The 17648-nt window shown below is 34.8% G+C and overlaps 1 protein-coding gene across 4 annotated transcripts in view; it reads left to right on the forward strand.

Moving 5' to 3' along the window:
- VPS13C (vacuolar protein sorting 13 homolog C) overlaps window positions 1-14211 on the forward strand; it is a 177513-nt gene extending 163302 nt beyond the window's left edge. For 2 of the 4 annotated variants that reach the window (XM_007458876.1, XM_007458877.1), the window contains 8 exons: window positions 40-203; window positions 1421-1466; window positions 3076-3199; window positions 4041-4155; window positions 8973-9061; window positions 12406-12529; window positions 13715-13798; window positions 14110-14211. In XM_007458876.1, coding sequence (XP_007458938.1) covers window positions 40-203; window positions 1421-1466; window positions 3076-3199; window positions 4041-4155; window positions 8973-9061; window positions 12406-12529; window positions 13715-13798; window positions 14110-14211 — 848 coding nt within the window. Of the gene's footprint in view, window positions 1-39; window positions 204-1420; window positions 1467-3075; window positions 3200-4040; window positions 4156-4881; window positions 5091-8972; window positions 9062-12405; window positions 12530-13714; window positions 13799-14109 lie in introns of those variants that run through there. The other 2 variants (XM_007458878.1, XM_007458879.1) reach the window with 1 other exon arrangement.
- Window positions 14212-17648: the final 3437 nt, after the last annotated feature.

Genomic DNA, 17648 nt, shown 5'->3' on the forward strand with positions numbered 1-17648 from the left:
AAGAAACAGTGTGACTTACTTCTCTTGACCTTCTGATAGGTGGTGCAGCAGGAGTGGTATCTCGAATCACCGGTTCCGTTGGAAAAGGTTTGGCAGCAATTACAATGGACAAAGAATATCAGCAAAAAAGAAGAGAAGAGATGGGTCGGCAGCCTAAAGATTTTGGTGACAGCCTGGCCAGAGGGGGAAAGGGCTTCTTGCGTGTAAGTCTCCTGCCGAATCTTCAAGAAATGCTTACTTTTATATACACTTTAGAATATGTACTGGTTGTTTGGCACTTGTAATACTGCTTGTGAGTAAAGGTCTGTCAGAGTATCAGTAGTGATAAATTGTGGACTTTGTTTCCTTTTTTGTTCTCCTTCCCTTTATCACCCTCAGATCTACCCCCCAATTCCTGGACTTAGTTTGGCACTCAGCTGGAGTGAAAACTGTAATGATGGCAGGTTAGCACTAGTGGGGAGGGGGCAGGTAGAGTGGAGGAATGTGGAAGTAACTGGAGGGGGGAGGAATCCTTCAGGTCATCATCAGTCGACCGTTTCTGTGGAAGGGAGGCATACAAGCTACAGGTTATAAACCAGGAACTACCTTTCACTACTTTTTAGGTACAGGTATTATAAATTACATACGAATATTATTTAATTATACAGGTAATATATGACTGTCCTCCTTATAGGTAATAATAGGAGCTTATAAGTTCTTTTTTTAAACGAGTAATGGAAACAGAGGTAAGGCTGTAAAGTACTCTTTGATTACCCCTCACCTCTTCTGAGAGGTATATTCTTTTCAATATAGTATATATCCTCCAGTTCCTTTTCTGTGTGTTTATATAATATGCAGGTATTTTTAGTTACTACCGTTACTTGACAGTTATTTAAAGAATGTACAAATATTATTTTTTTAATTTTGGAAATAATTCAGGAGACTGTAACTGCTGTGTTTGTGCCAGTGATTTGTAATGTTTTGTGTGTTCTCTAAAGTGCTTTACTTGTCGGGATATTGGCTATCCTTCAGAGGTCCCTTCATTTTCAGTTTTCCACACTTTCACTAGATTATAGAGTAACCTCATTAGAACTTATAATTAGATGTATAATTTTCTCAGCTTACTCATATACTGATATGGATGGAAACTGAGACTTAAAGAGATTGTATCAACTGCTAATTGGTGTCAGAGTCAGATGTAGAAAATTTTCACCTGCTTTACTCCTTTGCCTATTATTAAGTTCTACAAAGTGCTCCGTTTAAAATTTGCTATGATGTAATATTTTAAAAATCATAGTGCTCACTTATATGTGCATGTTGTTCTCTGTCAAGTCCTCATTTAAAAAAAAGTTATTTCTAGTATGTCTGTAGAGACCTCTAGTGGTTGGTTTAAAATTAAGCACCTTCCTTTCGGGCTTGACTTGATTGGTTTCTCTCTCAGGGAGTCGTTGGTGGAGTGACTGGAATAATAACAAAGCCAGTGGAAGGTAGGTTGAGAACGTTTCCTTCCTGTACAGAGTCTGAGGAGTTGATACATGGTGAATTGTTTAATGAGCATAACTTTCCTCAGGATGTGAAGAGGTTAAGTAGTAGACTATGTCTCAGACTTTGGATGCTATTTTTAACAGGGCCATAGTTAGACTAGAGTCCCTTGGACCATCAATAGCAATTGACTCCTTTTTTTAATCCTATTAAAAAAAAGGACATTACTTTATTCAGTACAGTCCCTATCAAAATCTCAAATGTTAGGTTTTTTGCAGAAATTGACAAGCAGATTCTAAAATTTATATAGGAATTCAGGGGAACCCCGAATAGCCAAAACAATCTGGAAGAAAAGAAGGAAGTTGGAGGACTTACACTGTCCAATTTTAAAACTTACTATAAGTTAAAGTAGCTAAGACAGGTGGTGCTGGCATACAGGTACACATATAGATCAATAGAATAGAATTCAGACTCCAGAAATACATCCTTACTTTTATGGTTGATTGATTTTTGACAGGGGTGCCAAGATAATTCCATAGAGAAAAATAGCCTTTTCAACAAATGGTGCTGGGACAACTGAATATAAACATAGAGTTTATATATGTGACCCAGCAATCCCACTCTTAGGTATATACCCAAGGGAATTAAAAAGCTATGTTTGCTTTGCTTTAAAAACTTGTACATAAATGTTTATAGAAGCATTATTCATAATAGCCAGAATGTAATAGCAACCCAAATATCCATCATCTAATGCATGGATAAACAAAATGTGGTATATCCTTACAAATAAGTTATTATGCAGTTATAAAAAGAAATCAAGTATTGATATAAGTACAAGATGGGTGAACCTTGCAAGCATGATTCTAAGTGAAAAAAGCCAGTCACAAAAGACCATATATTGTATGATTCCATTTGTAGGAAATGACCAGAATAGGCCAATCCATACAGATAGAAAGTAGGTTAGTGGTTGCCTAGGTCTGCAGGGTGGGGAGGAAGGAGGTAAATTGCATAGGATTGAGAAGAGGCTTAGGGGGAAATGATGGGGAATGATTGCTAATAGGCATGGGGTTTCTTTTTGAGATAATAACAGATTTTCTAAAATTGATTATGGTGATAGTTACACAACTCTGAATATACTATAAAAAACATTTAACTTGTATACTTTAATGGGTGAATTATATAGTATTTGAATTATATTTTAATAAAGTTCTTATATTTCTTTTAAAAGTGCACTGCTTGAAAAATCTCCTGATTGTTGGCAAAAAAAAACCAAAACAAAACAATATTTTCTGGTCAGTTCTTAGATCTTCCAGTCATAGGTACTGAGTGGACTCCTGGATCAGTAGTTGTAAAATTTGAGTGTGCCTTGGGGTTACCTTGGGGGCTTGTTAAAGCACAGATTACTGGCTGGGAGTGGGGGTTAATAATTTGCATTTTTAACACACTTTGAAAACTGCTGTTGTATCATATGTTAGGATTAAATTCAACTTCTTTAGAAAGTCAAATTCTAGGAACTTCCTGGGTAAAACAGTTCAGTTTGACTTAGGCTTTTGTTAAGTTCAAAGTTGCTTATTTTAAAATCTCTATTCTTTCATTGTCTTTGGTTTTATGAAGGTGCCAAAAAGGAAGGAGCTGCTGGATTCTTTAAAGGAATTGGAAAAGGGCTTGTGGGTGCGGTGGCTCGTCCAACTGGTGGAATAATAGATATGGCCAGCAGCACCTTCCAAGGAATCCAGCGGTAATTAAGTGCACACTGTGTGCAAGCTATGTGTCTGTGTGCTAATTGTTGCCAGGAATACATAAGTATGTTAAATACTCTGCCTGTGCATGAGGAGCTTAAAGTCTAATTGAAAGCTCTGACAGGTTCACAAGGTAGAGTGCCCCCAGAAAGGAGTAAGAAGAGATGTTTTTTTATAGCCAGTTTCTCTTTTATTCAACAAGTGTTTATTGGTCCCTACTATATGCCAGGCAGTGTGCTAGACACCACAGATACAAAGAGTGGATGGCCTACTCCCTGCCTTTATTATTTTGACATTTTCTTTTCTTTAAGAAAAGGTGGGGAACTTGGAGTCAAACCTACTTGGTTTTTTCTTTTTTTTTTAATTAATTAATTTATTTATTTATTTATTTTTGGCTGTGTTGGGTCTTCGTTTCTGTGCGCGGGCTTTCTCTAGTGGTGGCAAGCGGGGGCCACTCTTCATCGCGGTGCGCGGGCCTCTCACTATCGCAGCCTCTCTTGTTGCAGAGCACAAGCTCCAGATGTGCAGGCTCAGTAGTTGTGGCTCATGGGCCTAGGTGCTCTGCGGTACGTGGGATCTTCCCAGACCAGGGCTCGAACCTGTGTCCCCTGCATTGGCAGGCAGATTCTCAACCACTGCGCCACCAGGGAAGCCCTAAACCTACTTGGTTTTAATACTTGTCACATTATTTTGGGCAAGTTATTTAAAATTACTCTGTTTATCAAATATTGATATACTGTGTTACGTAGTACAGTGTTTAATCAACACGTATGTATTTGTATTATTTTGAAAGTTTCTCACATGTTTTCTTATATGTACTTACTCTGCTGCCTTACACAGGGTGGCAGAATCAACTGAGGAAGTGACCAGGCTCCGTTCCCCTCGCCTGATCCATGAGGACGGCATCATTCGCCCTTATGACAGACAGGAATCTGAGGGCTATGATTTATTTGAGGTATAAATTCTATTCTTCATGGTCATGAGTGAAATTTAATTTTAAAGATTTCTAGGATCAGGATTTCATGGGTGGTTCCTAAAGTTCGTGACTCATGAACTTCTTTAAAGATGACACAGGGAACGATGGTAGGGTAGAATTTGATTATTTATTTGTTTTATTATATTAGCATAATGTATTAAATGGGAGTAACTCATTTTTTTTCTGCACAGGATCAAAGCTTTTTAGTGCAGAAAGGATAATCTTAGAAGAAGTCATAGGCTTTATTACTATTTGTATGTTAGCTCCTTTAGTTTGCGTTGTTAACTTTGGTCTCCTACTTTGTAGCTAATTTTTGGAATTTCACTGCTTCCTTTTCTCCCAACCAAATTAATTTATTTGGACTATATTGAAATCTAGATTTATTCAGGTAAACAGAAGCTGGAGGAGATAAAAAAAGATTATGTACAATTTAATCTTTTTAAACCTTAAAAACTTTTTTAAGGACTTTTTTGGCTTTTATTTTAGTTTTAATTTTACTGTATTTAAATAATACACACATATGTAAATTGCTATTCTCCCATGATTAGCTTTCCTCCAAAATAAAATTAGTAATATTTTCCTACTTTGACTTTAAAATAAAATGACTCTTCATTTTTCTTAGACTTTGATTTCTGTAGTATGTGATTGTATTTTATCTTTCTGCATGCTTCTAACTTTATTTTCTTTCTTTTTCTGCCTACACAGCAAGAACTGGAAATACAGGAGTAAATGTTTGCTATACTACTACTTGATTTTATCCTTAAAAATCAAAACAAACTGTGGTATTAATTGACTGTCCTGATTTATTTAGAGTGAGAGTCCATTAAAATGAAGTTTTCTTTACATTTCTCACCTCTGTCTGAACTTTTTATTGTAGTGGCTTGACTACAGATAAAAATTATGATATTCCTGGTAATACTGTACAGGAATAAGAGGTCAATATAAAAGATGAAAGGATATAGGAAATCAACTCTCTTTTACATTTAGTTGGAGGAACACTTTATTGAACTCACAAGTGGATACTTTTACTATCATTTTGAAAATTTCATCTTTTCTTACGGTATTCATGTGCATTTCTGGTAAAGTTGGGGAAAAAAAACAATTCTTATGTTCAGTCTATTATGTGTTCTTTATGTATGTGAGTCCTGCTGATAAGAGTTACATAACTATTATATGTTTCACAAATCGCCTAAATTTACTCAAGTTACAGAACTATTGACTGGGGCATATATTTTAAGAAATGAAGTATCAGTTGCTCTGGGTCTGTCCTTAGACCTCAAATAAGAGTTGGCACATGAATTTTGAGAATATGTTTCCTTAATCTCTTTTTCTTCTTTTAACTCCTTGGTACTCTTGCTAGATAAGTGGCAATCATTTTCTAATTATGTTATATATATTCCTAGCCTTTAGTATTTATACCTTTTAAAAATTAAGTCCCTTTAGTAGTTATACCTTTTAAAAATTAAGTCTCCTTATTGGTTATGCTTATTTCACAATTATTAGTTTTAATTAATGTAAATAGAAGTTGAACAAGTAATTAAGCAGATTACTTATGTGGCTTTTGGACTTACAGATGTCTTTATTTTTAAAAACCAACCACGTTTGCTTTTAAATCCTGTGAGAGGATTCATTATCCTAATGAGAACAAAAAAAATTATAAACTATCATTTTGAAATTAGTGGCCCCATAGTTAATTTCAATATACATTATATTTTGATTTTCTTTTTATAAATGATAGAAATGCTTGATTTAGCAGTGTCTTATCTAGCAACTTTCATGCTTCCTCCCAAAAGTGAAACTGAACTATAAACTTAGATTTAATGTGTTGTAACATTTAAAGAGAATGAAGCTGTTAACACACAACTGTTCAGTTGGATTATATATTTTTTAAACTGTAGTTATCAAAAGAATAAATTGAATCCTTCATATTTAAAACAAGGACTCTTTCAAGAAGAAAGAATGACCTTCAAAGACTAGCCTAAAACTATAGCTGACAGACTTTTCTTGTGCCTGAATAACTGAGGGTTGGCAAAAATGTTGCCTCATGTACAGTTTCTGTGAGAATCAAGCACAGTAACTAATTCAAGATTCTGTCTTAAATCATCACTAATAATTATTCTTCCTTCCTAGGTAAAAGTAATGATTTTTAATTTTCCTGGATATATTGCAATTTTAATGAGACTTCTGGAAAATCTTATAACTTGTTAAAATTTTTTCTTTATTGTTTACTTTTTGATTGTTTAGCTCTTTATGTTATTCTTTTCCTCATGATTTCCCTTTTTACAACTGCATGTCAGTAAGCACAAAACTTCAAGAAACTTTTATTTTAGCTAAATATAGTCATCTGATTTAGTAGTTTTTGTTAAGATATGAGAACTGGAAGAAATAGAATGATTGTACACTAAGAACAGGACTTGGTAATTTTCTTCCTTGGGTAGCAAGGGTAGGCATGGATAATTAAGAAATTTAGGCTGTTTCATCCCTTGCCCACTTTGCTGTAATCAGTTAGTTGGGTACAAAGTATTTGATAATCTAGACTGTGTTTGATATAGAGAGAAGAAAGGAGACTTCTGTCCTTAAGGGACCTAGTATAACAAAATGTGTAAATATTAAAGAGCACTTGAGGGTAAAATTGTGTCCTCCTAGTGCTTAGTGTAATGTGGGTACATTCTAAATAATTTATTTGGGAATCTTTTGATTTACCCCATTTTCTTTTTCTCCTGAGTATTGCTCTGTATTCTTTAATTTAATACTGAGCTTTGAAAGTTACTGAATTATATACTATGTTTTCATAGGATATACTCTCTTACTTATCCTCTGTTCTCCTAGGATAATTATCATGACACACACACACACACACACATATATATTTACACACAGACATATTTATATATATATAGCCAGTTTTTATTTAATATTTATCTTGATTCACATAGTTATGATTATATAATATTTTAAATGGTGTTCCTTGCTTTTTTGTTTTGATTATATTTTTCCATGTTCTTAGAAATGCTTCATTCTTAATTCTTGCATTACCATCTGTTGAGGTAAATTTACCTCGTATATTTGACCATTCCCAGTTTTTGACATTAACGTTGTTTCTGTTATTTTACTAACAGTAAGAATGCTGTGATAAACATCATTAAGTGTAATGCTTTTTCATATCTTATATTATTTCCTTAGAATTTACTTGAAAAAATTGAATGGTTTTGCTAAATATTGTAAATTCTTTAAGTTGCATTTTGGGAAGGGAGAGTAAATATTTTATAAACCAATCTGCCACAAAGACTGAATCTCAGAGTGCAGTGGGTTTTAGAAGTGCTGGAAACCAGGTTTCTATAATGTATTATGGTGATAAATATACTTTAAAAGCTTCAGTTTTTTTAAAGTGCAAAGCCTGATAACTAATGAAAATGCATACAAGATGGAAAGTGGGTAGTATTTCTTGTACATTTCATCTCAAATCTAAATATTTTAACATTTAAATTTCAAAGCTGAAAGTAAAAGCACTAAATTGTTATATTCATTTCCCATATTCTCTTTAAAGGAATTAAGGTATAAATGTTAAAAGATTTTAGCTAATTCACACAGGGAAGACGTGAAACAAGTGACTATTAAACTCCACTTCTCTCTGAGACTCATTCCGAGGTTGCGACCCCATTCTCTGGGGATTCATCTTCCTTGTTTGTGTCTTTTTGTAATTGTCAAGGAATGACTGGGAACCAAGGATCTTGAAAAAAATATGTATTTGAAATAATAACAAGTGTGCTTTCTCTGCTTGTGATTATTATTGATTATATTCTCCTTTTGATAATATTGATATTGTATTCTTGGTTATAAAATGTTAATATCTTATAGGTATGTTTATGTTATATTTTCATATATATTATCTCATCTGATTTTTAATTATTATATATAATGTCAATAATATTTCATTAGCATTAATTATAAAAATAACTGTTAATTTTAATGTGTGTTGACTAAAGTCACAATAGTTTTGAGATAGTTAAAAAATAAATGTATTTTAATGCACTACTATTTATACCTGAATTATTTTATGCTTGTAATTGTCTTTAGTAATAAATTGTGCCACAGCTATTTGAAATCTTAGAAATTCTTCATGTTTGTATTAAGGTTGTCATTAAATTTTCTTTTCTACCAGGAATATAATTCAATACACGCTTGTACTTCTCATGCATGTTTAATGTATAAGACCAAATATTCAAAAATAATAAATATCAGTTATCTTGGAATTTTATTATGTGTATATATCTAGCTCTCTGTAAATCAGTGGTTCTTAACCTTTGAGAAGGATCACAGACGCCTTTTAAAAATCTGATGAAAAGTATGAACTGTCCTTTGAAAAAGGTTCAGAAATGCATTTTCAAATTTTTATATTCTTTTATGGTAGTTCATAGACCTCCCAAAGTCCTTCCGCGGACCCCAGGGTAAAGACCCCTGTAATGTTAATGTCCAGTTTTAGTATAGGTTCATATTAATGAAAATGTCTGATTATTTCTGGTAAATATTTAAAAGCTTCTGAGTTATGCAACAAGATGTATTTTATTAGAAGATCACTTAGTGTTTAATACTTATTTGTCTTTTAAGGCACAGTGAAAGTTAATTTATACTATGAATATTTTTCTAGCTTCACGTGCCAATCTATAGAATTGTGCTTTTGGTTTTAATAATTTTTCCCTAACTGGTACTGTTATTATGATTAGTTAATACAGAGTATTGGAAATACTATTTGGATGCATGTACAACCCAAATCTTGAGTCTTCTTTTCTTTTCAGAATCATATCAAAAAGTTAGAAGGAGAGACTTACCGATACCACTGTGTTATTCTGGGAAGGAAGAAGACAAACCTTATGGTTACAAATAGGTATTGACTTCAAGTGACATTTTTTAAAATGCTGGCTATATAGATTATAAGAATTTTGGAGATTAAAATGGCAGAGGATTTAGATAACTATGCTTCAACTGCAGAATGTTCATTGTCATAGAATCACAGAAATACAGATCTGGATAGGTCCTTCAAGATCATCTATTCTGACCCTCTCATTTTGGAGATGCTGAAACTGAGACTTAGCATGGTTTAGGGGCTTAACCAAGTTACACAACTTTTGAGAGACGGAGTCTAGAATAGACTTTATAACTGCAGCAGTGATACCTTTATATGTGAATTATAAATCCAGTTATGGAGGGTGAATTCATGAATCACTTTTTCTCGCTAGGTTTTATTTTGGATGATTAGCATACCTTTTAAAAGGATGGTATTATTTCTTTGTGTTCCAGTTTTTTCTAAGTATTTTGGGAGTGGTAGATAATTTTTCCCAATAAAAGAACTTGGACTAAACTACTAAGTTTATTTTCCTGAGATTTACCTTACATCACTTATTCTAATTATAGATTAATAATTTTCAAAACATTCTAAGTTATGTATTTTGTAGGACTAAGGCAAAGCACTTACAGTAGGTAACATCTGCATTAGATTCCTTACTATTGCATTTAAATATATTTAGGTGGCAAGGAAAGAAAGGAAAGCATTAGGATTCAGGCTTAAACCTACAAGCTGTTTCTAAGAGAGAGTTAACTAGTCTTCTGATTTGCTCATTAATTAAGAAGTAAAATATTCACAAAACAATCTAAAAAGTAGTTTTTATGCTTTTTATGTAATTCAGCACTAAGCAGTGGAAATCAGTGGGGGGTTTTTTGTTTTCTTTTTCTTTTTGGTAATATGTAATACTTTAGTACTTGTTTGATTTAGGCATTTGGTAGGAATATTAATGTGTACATTATACATCTGTTTTTTCTTCAAATAAATTGAAAAATCATAGTAATTTGAAATCTGATCCCTTATAGAGCTTTTCAGGAGGCAATTAGAAAAATAATATTCCTGACCAGTGCAATGACAGTCTCCCTTAAATATGAGTGGGTAGCCTTAAGAGACCAGGGTTGGGTGACTGAATATGGAAGAGAAGGGAATACAAGATGACTTTGCTGGTTTTTGGCTTGAGTACCATTTACAGTAATTTGAGGGAAACGATGATGATTTTGTTTCTGTTTTGAGCTTAATGAGTTTGACATAGCTTTGAGATATCAAAGTAGAGGTGCCTCAGTAGTCAGGGAGACATATAGATACAGGTATAAGCATAGATAATTGGAGTATGGGTAAAGATCTGGAGCTGAGATCTAAGAAGCCATCCTGAGAGAATATGTTAAACAGAAGAAGACCAAGATTTGCACTCTGGCAAACATGGTGCAGGAGGAAGAAGGTGAAGGAGATTGAAGGTGGCAGGAGAACAATAATACTGTTCAAGAGTACGATGGTCAAGAGTAGAGTTTTAAGACAATCAGAATGGTGAACTGCATTTGATGCAGTGATTTGTAATAGCTATCTTTAACTCTTAGCTCTATCATCTGATTCTCTACTAGGCAGGAGGTGGGGGGTGGAGTCCACTTCCTAGAGACTGTTTGGAATGTGTAGTGGTGTTGGAAGTTGTCGCAATGAGTAGAGGCCCTGCAGGCGCTTAGTAGCCTGGGGCCAGGGATGCTGTACTTCCTACAGTGCACAACACAGTCCCGCAATTTCAGTAGCACCTGTGCTGAAAAATACAGTGCCAGGGGTCCGTATCAGTCCTCACCCCATTGGTCACCAAGTTCATTCAACTCTACCTTATAAACATCTAGAATCTAGCTCTTCTTCTCACAGCCAAAGTCAAAATTTCTTGAAAGCCTCCCCCACCCCCCGACCCTTGCAGAAAAAACCAAAAAGCAGAAATCCTTCAAGATCTGGCTCTAAGCTAACTTTCTCACCTCTGTATATATCCAGTAGTCCAGCTACAGACCTCCACACTCCTCAGATAAATCTTCCCTTTTTGTTTTAGAAATATATTTTAAACATTTTTAAAATTAATTTTATTTATTTCTTTTTGGCCGCATTGGGTCTTCGTTGCTGCACGCAGGCTTTCTCTACTTGTGGCGAGCAGGAGCTACTTTTCATTGTGGTGCGTGGGCTTCTCGTTGCAGTGGCTTCTCTTGTTGTGGAGCGCGGACTCTAAGCACGCAGATTCAGTAGTTGTGGCTCACGCACTCTGGAGCGCAGGCTCAGTAGTTGTGGCGCATGGGCTTAGATGCTCCACGGCATGTGGGATCTTCCCAGACCAGGACTCAATCCCATGTCCCCTGCATTGGCAGGCGGATTCTTAACCCCTGTGCCACCAAGGAAGTCCCAGATCTTCCCTGTTTTGTACTCCTATATGTGTGAATGCACTGTTTCCTTTGTCTAGAGTATAATTTCCCTTTCCTACCTAGAGAACTTCTTCCTTTCAAGAATCAGCTCTTAACACTACCTACTTTATCACCACGGTCAGTCCCTCTCTCCCGTGTGCCGAAAGAATTTTCTACACACTCTGCTATTGCTCTTATCTAACGGTGCTGTAGCATTTATTTGCAAGTTTATTTCCCTTGTGAGTACCTCTCAAGCGGAAACCTTGTCGTCTTTGTTTCTCCAGCACCATACCCATTTGTAGAATGAACAGTTCTACTTTCCTAGTTTTGCTTTCTGTAATAGAAACTTTAGAATCAAGTATAGTTATATCAGTAACAAATCTGAATCACACACTGGGAAATCAATGTGGATGCCCTTTAAGGATTCTGTGAATTTTTTTTTTAATTGCTGTTGAGTAAAATGGGATACTCACTCTGTGATATAGTACATCAGTATTAAAGTGTTCAAACCTGATATTTATTAGTAGGCCTAACGTGAATCTTTGCTGACATTTGAGGTTTGTGACATTTCTTTCTTGATTAAAAGGCATATGTGATTGACAGTAAAAAGCAATTAATAATTTTCCAAGTAAAACATTTTCAGGGGCTTCTCCCTTTATTGCTTCCCAGATGAGAGTATAGTCTGTTCCTTATGTGTTTTAAAGAGCATGATTTCAGTTTTCTGGTCAGTTAAAAAAAAATTTAAAAAAGACGCTTTTCTGAATTTTGCAAGATTGGCAGAAGGGGAATTTGTGAAGGTCTGCTTTGTTACTTGTGCCATGTTTGCTCTTTATTTGACAGTTACCTTTTATTTTTTTAAATGTGAAGCATACATTTTTTAGTGTGCCAGGTTATAATGCTTACTGAGCAAGTAATACCGTCCAGCAGAGTGAAATATTAGAGTAATTAACTGTCTTTATCACTACCTATATGTTTTTGTTTTCTTTTGCAAAATAGACGAGTGTTGTGTATAAAGGAAGTTGAAATCCTAGGCCATGTGTCCGTAGACTGGCAATATCCATTTGAAGATTTTGTACAGTCTCCTATTGTTGATGGAAATCTGCTCAAAATTTCAGTTGAGGTAAGAAAACATGAATCACACCTTTAGAACCAGGAGTTTGTTAAATGAATGGAAACCAGTGCTTTCTGACTCTGTTTTATAGTTAACCGAATAAAATGTTTGAAGTATTATTATTATTATATGCTGAAAAGTAAGGGAAGATGTATTTGTGTTCTGTACTTTAGTTTCTGACAGTCCTTGATTGCATTGAGTGAAATATTAAATTTGTTCACTGAAAGAATTAGGTTTCTTTTTGGTAGAATAAAGCATTATTGAGTAGAAGGGTTTTTTTTAAATTTCATATGGATACTATTTTGCTATAATCTTAGATACTTCTGGAAAGATTCCCCATTTTAGGCTTTTAGGAGATTATTATAAATATTATGTCTAAAACACTCACATTTAATAATATCTGACACTTATAGAAGGCTAATGCATTTTAATTATGTAATGATGCTTTCATGTCTTTCCTCTACATTTTCTATGGAAAAACTTTTTAATTATATAGCAAGTAATTAGCAAAAATGATACCCCATCTTTTGCTCAGTTCGTAGACTCACTTTACTTTGAAATGTATAATTTTTATTATATATAATATAAATTTATTTTTACCCCTTTAAAAAAACTGGAAATTACTATTCCAAAGATGGTAATTTCTATATTTTTTCCTAAACAATAATTCTTTATTGTTTAGGATATTTCCTAAACAATATCTCTATTCCTGAAACTATCTGAAAAATGTTTATCATAAAATTCAGTAGTTAGAGATATAAGTACTATTATCCTTTAATTTACATTTACTTTCTTTTCATACAAGTTTACAAGTGGTGAGAATTGACTCAGTGTATTTTACATTATCTAAGAATTTTATCTATCGGCCAAGGAAATGAAGGAAGGGTTTTTTGATTTGTCAGATGTGATGAGTTATCAAGTGGTATTTCTGTAGGCTATTTATCATTGCCTGCAGAAAGCCATCATTTTATGCAGATAGATATATACTCATCCAATTTCATAAATTCTAACAACTCACATATGGAACCACTATCCTTGTACCAAAATGATTTATTTCTTATCGTACCGCATATGTGTATTTGGTTAGTCTAGTGATTATAAAATAGAGTTGACATTTAAGCACTCAATTAAAGGTTATGATTTTTTTTCTTCCCCATAATAATTTCTTTCTTGTCATTGTTTGTTTTGAAACAGAAACAAAGTCTGTTCCAAAAAAGAGACAGTGCCAATGAAGGCTACGTTCAGAAAATTTACCTGCAGGATATCACCACAGCAGAGGTAAACGATTTATTTTAAAGAATGCCCTCTCAGTGTTTTCACTGCAAGTTGAAATAAAATGTTATAATTAACAATACTTATTACTTTTCCCAAAAGATCTACTAGTTATAGCTTTGGATGGATATATATGCTTAAAATAATATGTTGTGGGCTTAACAGGGCAGAAGGGTCTTAGCATGACGAGTATTATCTGTGTATTCTTGTCTTTGGACCTGTGTGGAGAGCTCATACCCTTGATTTTGTACCTTTCTCCTCCACCACGTGAGCCGGTACTTGTCTTTACCATTCATGGTAAATATTTTGTTTTCCAGAGAGCATGTCGTGCCATTGAGGATGCACGGTCAATGAGACACCAGCAAAATTTGATGAAGCAATCATCACTGAAACTTCTCAGGCCCCAAATACCATCTTAATCACAGATCCCAGGGGGCTGCAGCTGGGAGAAAAACCAATCACAGTCTTGTCTGTAAACCACTCTTCTTCAAGGAAGCCTTTAGTTTGGGAATTTTTTTCTAGAGTAGTTAGTTTTGGATTTTCCGTTTTTCCCCCTTAGTTTTGGCTCTAATTTTGTAGCTGTGTGTATGATAGCAGTCCACTTCTGCACTGCCACCTGGATGGGTCAGACCCTTAAAGAAATATCACTTTAAACTCACAGTGAAATTTCCATTAAAATTGTGAAACAAAGGGTAATAGCTTGTTTTTAATTAAAGTCCTTACTGAAAAATAAGAAAGGAGCTTAGAATGACTAGTGTTCTGTGAGAGCTTTTTTGGACAAGTCTTTGAACAAATGTTGTATATTTTGTTCAATAATTGAACTGATACAACATTTTTGGTAAACCAGGTGATTGACTTAAGAAAAACCACTAAAGGGAGACATGACATGTTTCCTATTTTCTTTTCATGAAAGCATTATTTTCTCCTAATAAAAACATGTTTTGATTTGGCGCTTATTTTTCCTCCTTGCACTGTAATAGAAAGACAAATGGAAAATCAAAACTTAAAATATCTATACTCTGTTCTCTAAAAGTTTTGGAAATTATTTACATGTTCTTTCGAGATGAACTTATATGGCATGATCAATGTGCTGATGCATGAAAATATTGCACTTTAAGTTTTTCAAGAGTCAGAAACATGAAAAAAATATTTTTATATTTCTAGAACTTGTATTTTATAAGTTGAAAGATTTTTAAGGGCATCATAATTAACACTTAATTTTAATGCATACATAGAAATGTATTTTAAATACTTAGTAGGAATAATGAAAGAGCTCTAGCTGCTTTATATATAAATAAAGTAAGGCATCTGACAACACTGAGGAAAATCACTGGTAGTATCCTTTGAGCGAGCAGGCCTGTAAGACTCAGCTCCATACACTCTCATTTTTGTTCTTTCTGCATCCCATTTGTGCTGGTCAGAGATGCACTGCCTATTAAAGCTTTTTTAAAAATGCTCAAAAGTACTTAGTTTCCTTGGATGAATCTTTAAATTTGCTCATGGTTTTTAACATGGCATTTACTTCAAATCACTGAATTAATGATGACATGAAGTTGTGCACAAACTTGGTTTGCTCTGTTTTTGTTGATATGTGTGGTAATGTTTCTACTATCCTTATTCATGTTTTTTAAGACTGGCCTTACAACTTTAAAAAATTTTCCTAGTTATAAATTTACAGTAGACTCCAAAACAAAGGGTATAATAACTAATGCCCTAATGTTATGGTGGTCTTTGCTTTTTCACCATCACTTTTTTTTTCTGTCAAGGAAAGTATTATATTCAAAACTTCTAGCTTTAAGCAGAATTTCTGTTAATTGCACTTTATTCAAGTGTACTAATATTTTGTGCCTTTTAAAACTGACTTAATCAGGAATTTGAGGTATCTGATTATATTTTTCATATGAATCACAGCTATTGACAATATCCTAAATATTTAAGTAATTATATTGTATTGATGGCATGTACAAAACATTAAACTAAGAAAAAGTAATTTATAGAAACCCATAAATTCATCATCTCAGTTGGCTCAGAAATAAACTTCCAAATATTTGTACCATTTTCATTTGATTTAATCCCCAGGGACAGAAGTAATTCATTAGTAAAGTGTAATAATGTCTATTGTGTTTTTTAAAATGCTTTGAGAGTCAGCTGCTTGCATATGAGAGAAATAAAACGTTTGGTGCATTGTTTACAGGTGTGAAAACTTTGTGGGTTTATGTTACATACTCAGTAATACTTGCTTTTACTTTTTGTGAGAACTTAGATTAATAGTTATGGAGAGCTTTTTAAAAAAATTTTTATTGAAGTATATAGCTGATTTACAATGTTGTGTTAATTTCTGCTGTACATCAAAATGACTCTGTTATACATATATATGTATGTATGTATATATATTCTTTTTCGTATTCTTTTCCACTATGGTTTGTCACAGCATATTGAATTTAGTTCCTGAGAGCTTTAAAAGATGCTAGGCAGGGGCTTCCCTGGTGGCGTAGTGGTTAAGAATCCTCCTGCCAATGCAGGGGACACTGGTTCAATCCCTGGTTCAGGAAGATTCCACATGCCGCAGAGCAGCTAAGCCCGTGTGCCACAGCTACTGAGCGTGCGCTCTAGAGCCCACGAGCCACAACTACTGAGCCCGTGTGCCACAACTAATGAAGCCTGTGCACCTAGAGCCCGTGCTCTGCAACAAGAGAAGCCACCACAATGAGAAGCCTGTGCACCATAGTGAAGAGTAGCCCCTGCTCACGCACAACTAGAGAAAGCCTGCGCACAGCAATGAAGACCCAACGCAGCCAAAAATAGATTAAAAAAAAAAAAAAAAGATGCTAGGCAGGAAAAGGTTTTTCCTGGGGGGGTGTAGCCCCTTTACCACACTGGAGACCAGTGGCACAGATCTTCAATACTGAGAGAATACAGAGAACAGATGTGACCAGCTGCCACACTTTGAATTTGTGGCCCCACTTGCCATGTCTTCCGTGCTTTCTGTCAGTCGCTGACTGTGGGTGGCAAGGATGCTGGGCAGGCCCACCCCTGGGAGACGGGGAGCTCCTCTGACAGCCGACTTCGGCTTGAAGACTCCTCAGTGGCCTTGCAGAACCTTTCTTAGACTGCACGGCAGTTTGGGGGGCTTCCACCCCATCTGTCTCTGTCTCTCCGTTTTTTTGTCTCCCGCCCCCCACCCGCTCCCACTGGGAACTCAGACTACAAGTCTGAAGGCTTTCCCGGTACTGGGTTATCCACTAGGAAGAATAGCCTGAGGAATATAGCAAAACAGGGGCATCAAAATGAAAAAAAGCACAAAAGATTCAAAGACGCGTAAGAAAAATCTGATCTAGGATGGATTTCTTTACACGTGTTTCATGATTTAGTATTGTTTTTATTTTGAAATATGTATAAGGGAGGTGACTACCACCTTTTTGGTGCTTTGGGCCTCTAAATGTATTGATGTGGTGGTGTCTGGACATCTGTATTTTTAACAGTGGTTTATGTGTATTTCTAAGGTACACCTGGGACCAAAAAGTTAATGCTCTGGGTTTAAAGTAATCAAACTCTTGAAGAGCTCTGCAGTTAAATTACAGAATTGCAATTACTGCCAGAGCTAGAAGAACCATCTTTTTACTGGGGAGAAAACCAAAGATTTTTAAGGGATAGGAGATTCTCATATCAAAATCATCTATCCTTGAGGCACAAGCCCTTTTGTTTGAGAATCCCTGTGAGAATGACGATTAATACTGATGAAAGAGGATTCTATGCTATGTGTGTATTGACTCTGAAAAGAAATTGAGACTCCCTGGAACAGAGGGAGCCCATTTTTCTCAGTAATTGTGCCTATAGTAGAATTTAGGCTTATTGT

Source organism: Lipotes vexillifer, unplaced genomic scaffold (assembly GCF_000442215.2).
Source record: "Lipotes vexillifer unplaced genomic scaffold, Lipotes_vexillifer_v1.1 scaffold102, whole genome shotgun sequence".
NCBI lineage: Eukaryota > Metazoa > Chordata > Mammalia > Artiodactyla > Lipotidae > Lipotes > Lipotes vexillifer.